Here is a 2,957-nt window from a genome sequence, read left to right on the forward strand (position 1 = left end):
TATTATTCACAAAAGCATTGGGATTGTGATGTAATACTACTAAAGAATCTCTCACACACATGCACACCCACAAATTAAAAAGATATTAATAATTTCACAGGCATGCACATCTGGTCTCCCACAACTGATTCAGTATTCATATTTTAAATGTGTGCACAGAAATAATAAGTAAAATATTAACTATATCAATCATTTCAAAAAAGTCATCATATTACAGTGCAGAACACCTGAATGACATTTACAGCTATTTCTTTCCACATAATTGCTGAAATATGTTTTACTCAATAATTAGAAAATGAGTGAGTGTGTAATTACCATGCTGACAGTCCTGGTGTGAATGTAGCTGCTGCTGTCACTAGGCTGAAGGACAGAGTCTGCAGATGGGCTTTACATTGAGGCCAGCACATACATGTCCACTTGCCCAGTGCCTTAATTAGCAAATCAAACCCCTCCTTCCATCTCTTACTCTCCCTCTCCGCGTGCACACACACACATGCACACACACACAGAGTATATTCATTGGGGTTTCCACTGACCTCTTTATTTGTAGTTAATTACTGCTCTGAGAAAGAAAATGAGAGAGTTATGTAATTATTATTTCAGAAATGACTTAAGTACATTGCATTTACTCCTAGGATTCATGCTCGCTCTCTCTCTCTCTCTCTCTCTCTCATTTTTTTGCACCATTTTTCTAGCCATTTTAAAACATCTGGCACAAACTATCACAATCTAAGTTTCTGAAATATGTGCTCATTTTGAATTTACTTCCAACAACATGTTTCAAACTAGAAGGGCACATGCTAGAGTGCATCTACAGGATATGTAAAGTAGACTCAATTGTGATTCTTGCTAATGATTGCACCTTGGATGAAGTCCAATCTTTCGTGTATCTAGGAATAGTTATCAATAAGAACCTAACATGGGGTGATCACTTAGAGCATATCCGTAGTAAGATTAATAAGAAACTGAATCTTTTACTGTAAGGTGCATCAAATCATATTTAACTCAATGCTAGAATTTAATTTTTTAATGGCTATGTGTTGCCACTTTTTGATTATGGAGATATTATTTTGGGCAACTGAGGGAACACAACTTTAATGGCTGAGCTGCAAACTCTACATAATAAGGTTGCGCAACTTATCTTAGATCTCCCCCACGTGCCTCTGCCAGCAATGCACTTGGGAAACTTCACTAGAAGTCATTACAGCATTGTAGGGCTGAACACCATGCCATTTTTGTTTACAAGTCAATTAACAATTGTTTTTACACCCCTTTCAGTGCTCATTCAATAAGAATTTTCATAACTATAATACTGCCTTTTCCTGCATGCACTCACACCTCAAGCCCTGTGGCAATGGGTGAGTGGCAAAGCAGCAGGTGAGGATGCACTGGAAGCTGTAGTCACAGACCTGCACACAGGCGGCCCAGGGTAGATGGTCGCTCTCTACCGGACTGAAGCAGCAGTGGAGCTCGGCAGACCCCTGGGTGACTGAGCAGCCCTATTTAGGATTCACTCTGCTCACCTCATGAAAGTAAGGGGCTAGAAAAGGTGCCCTAAACATAGTCTGCTTCCAACACTCCCTGGCCAGCAAACCACGGCTGGCGGGGATCCCAACACAGAGGTCACACTACAAAGAAACACAAAGTAAAGGTGACCAACCTCGGAATGTGGAATGTGTGCACTCTCCTGGACAACACAAAGGCAAACAGGACTGAAAGAAGAACTGTAATGGTTGCAAAAGAACTTGCTCGCTACAATATGGACTTAGCAGCACTCAGTGAGACACGCCTTGCAGACAAGGGCCAGCTTACAGAATGTGGTGGTGGATACACTTTCTTCTGGAGTGGTCACAGCAGTAATGAATGTAGGGAAGCAGGTGTCGGATTTGCTGTCAGATCCCACCTCGTCAGGCAACTTTCTCAGCTTCCTGAAGGCATTAATGACCGCCTTATGAAGCTCCAACTCCCCCTGAGAAACAAAAAGAATGCCACACTGGTCAGCACTTACGCCCCAACAATGACCAACCCAGACAACATCAAGGACAAGTTTTATAAAGAACTTGATGCCCTTATTGCATTAGTTCCACAGTCTGAAAAACTTTTTTGTTCCTGGGGACTTCAACGCCAGCGTGGGGACAGATCATTGCACTTGGGAAGGGACAATCAGAAAACACGGCTTTGGCAAATGCACCAGCAATGGTCTCCTGCTACTCAAGACGTGTGCTGCACATGAACTTCTCATCACCAACACCCTATTCTGTCTCCCCACCCACAACAAGACATTGTGGATGCACCTACGCTCCAAACACTGGCATCTCATTGATTATGTCATCACTAGGAAGAGGGACATGCAGGATGTGAAGGCCCTGTGTGGGGCAGACTGCTGGACGGATCATCACCTCATTGTGTCCAAGCTCAAATTGCGCATCCAGCCTGTGAGAAGACCCCAAGGCCAGAAGACTCCCAAGAGGCTCAATGTCTCCAAACTCAAGAGCAGCAAAATCACTCAAGGCTTCTCCACTGACCTAGCTACCAGGCTATGGGACACTCAGCAAGGTGACCAGGACAGCTCTGAGGAGAGATGTGCGGCATTTAGAGAAGCAGTCTATTCGACTGCCCTTGAACACCTCGGTCCAGCAACTCACAAACATCAAGACTGGTTTGACGAAAATGACCTAGAGATTCAGGCACTGCTGACCGAGAAGCACCAGCTTCTCAGGGCATACCAGAATGATCTGAAATCACAAGCAAAGAAAGCTGCCTTTTCCTGCATAAAAGGACACATACAAACAAGACTTCAAGAGATGCAGGACATGTGGTTCAGCAACAAGGCTGATGAAATCCAGGGCTTTACAGACAGGCATGACACCAAGCACTTTTATGATGCTTTAAAGACTGTATATGGTCCCCAGTTATCTGGCTCATCCCCTCACCTCAATGCAGATGGGACAAAACTC

The 2,957-nt window shown here is 43.8% G+C and overlaps 1 protein-coding gene across 1 annotated transcript in view; it reads right to left on the reverse strand.

Annotated features, from left to right (window-relative positions):
• Positions 1 to 2,242, reverse strand: part of gucy1b2 (guanylate cyclase 1, soluble, beta 2) — a 62,887-nt gene extending 60,645 nt beyond the window's left edge. The window contains exons 1-2 of the mRNA XM_060911542.1: positions 2,150 to 2,242; positions 1,790 to 1,969 (exon numbers count right to left, since the gene is read on the reverse strand). Of these exons, the coding sequence (XP_060767525.1) occupies positions 1,790 to 1,969; positions 2,150 to 2,242 (273 nt within the window). The remainder of the gene's footprint in view (positions 1 to 1,789; positions 1,970 to 2,149) is intronic.
• Positions 2,243 to 2,957: the final 715 nt, after the last annotated feature.

This window comes from Neoarius graeffei, chromosome 27 (genome assembly GCF_027579695.1).
Source record: "Neoarius graeffei isolate fNeoGra1 chromosome 27, fNeoGra1.pri, whole genome shotgun sequence".
Classification (NCBI taxonomy): Eukaryota; Metazoa; Chordata; class Actinopteri; order Siluriformes; family Ariidae; genus Neoarius; species Neoarius graeffei.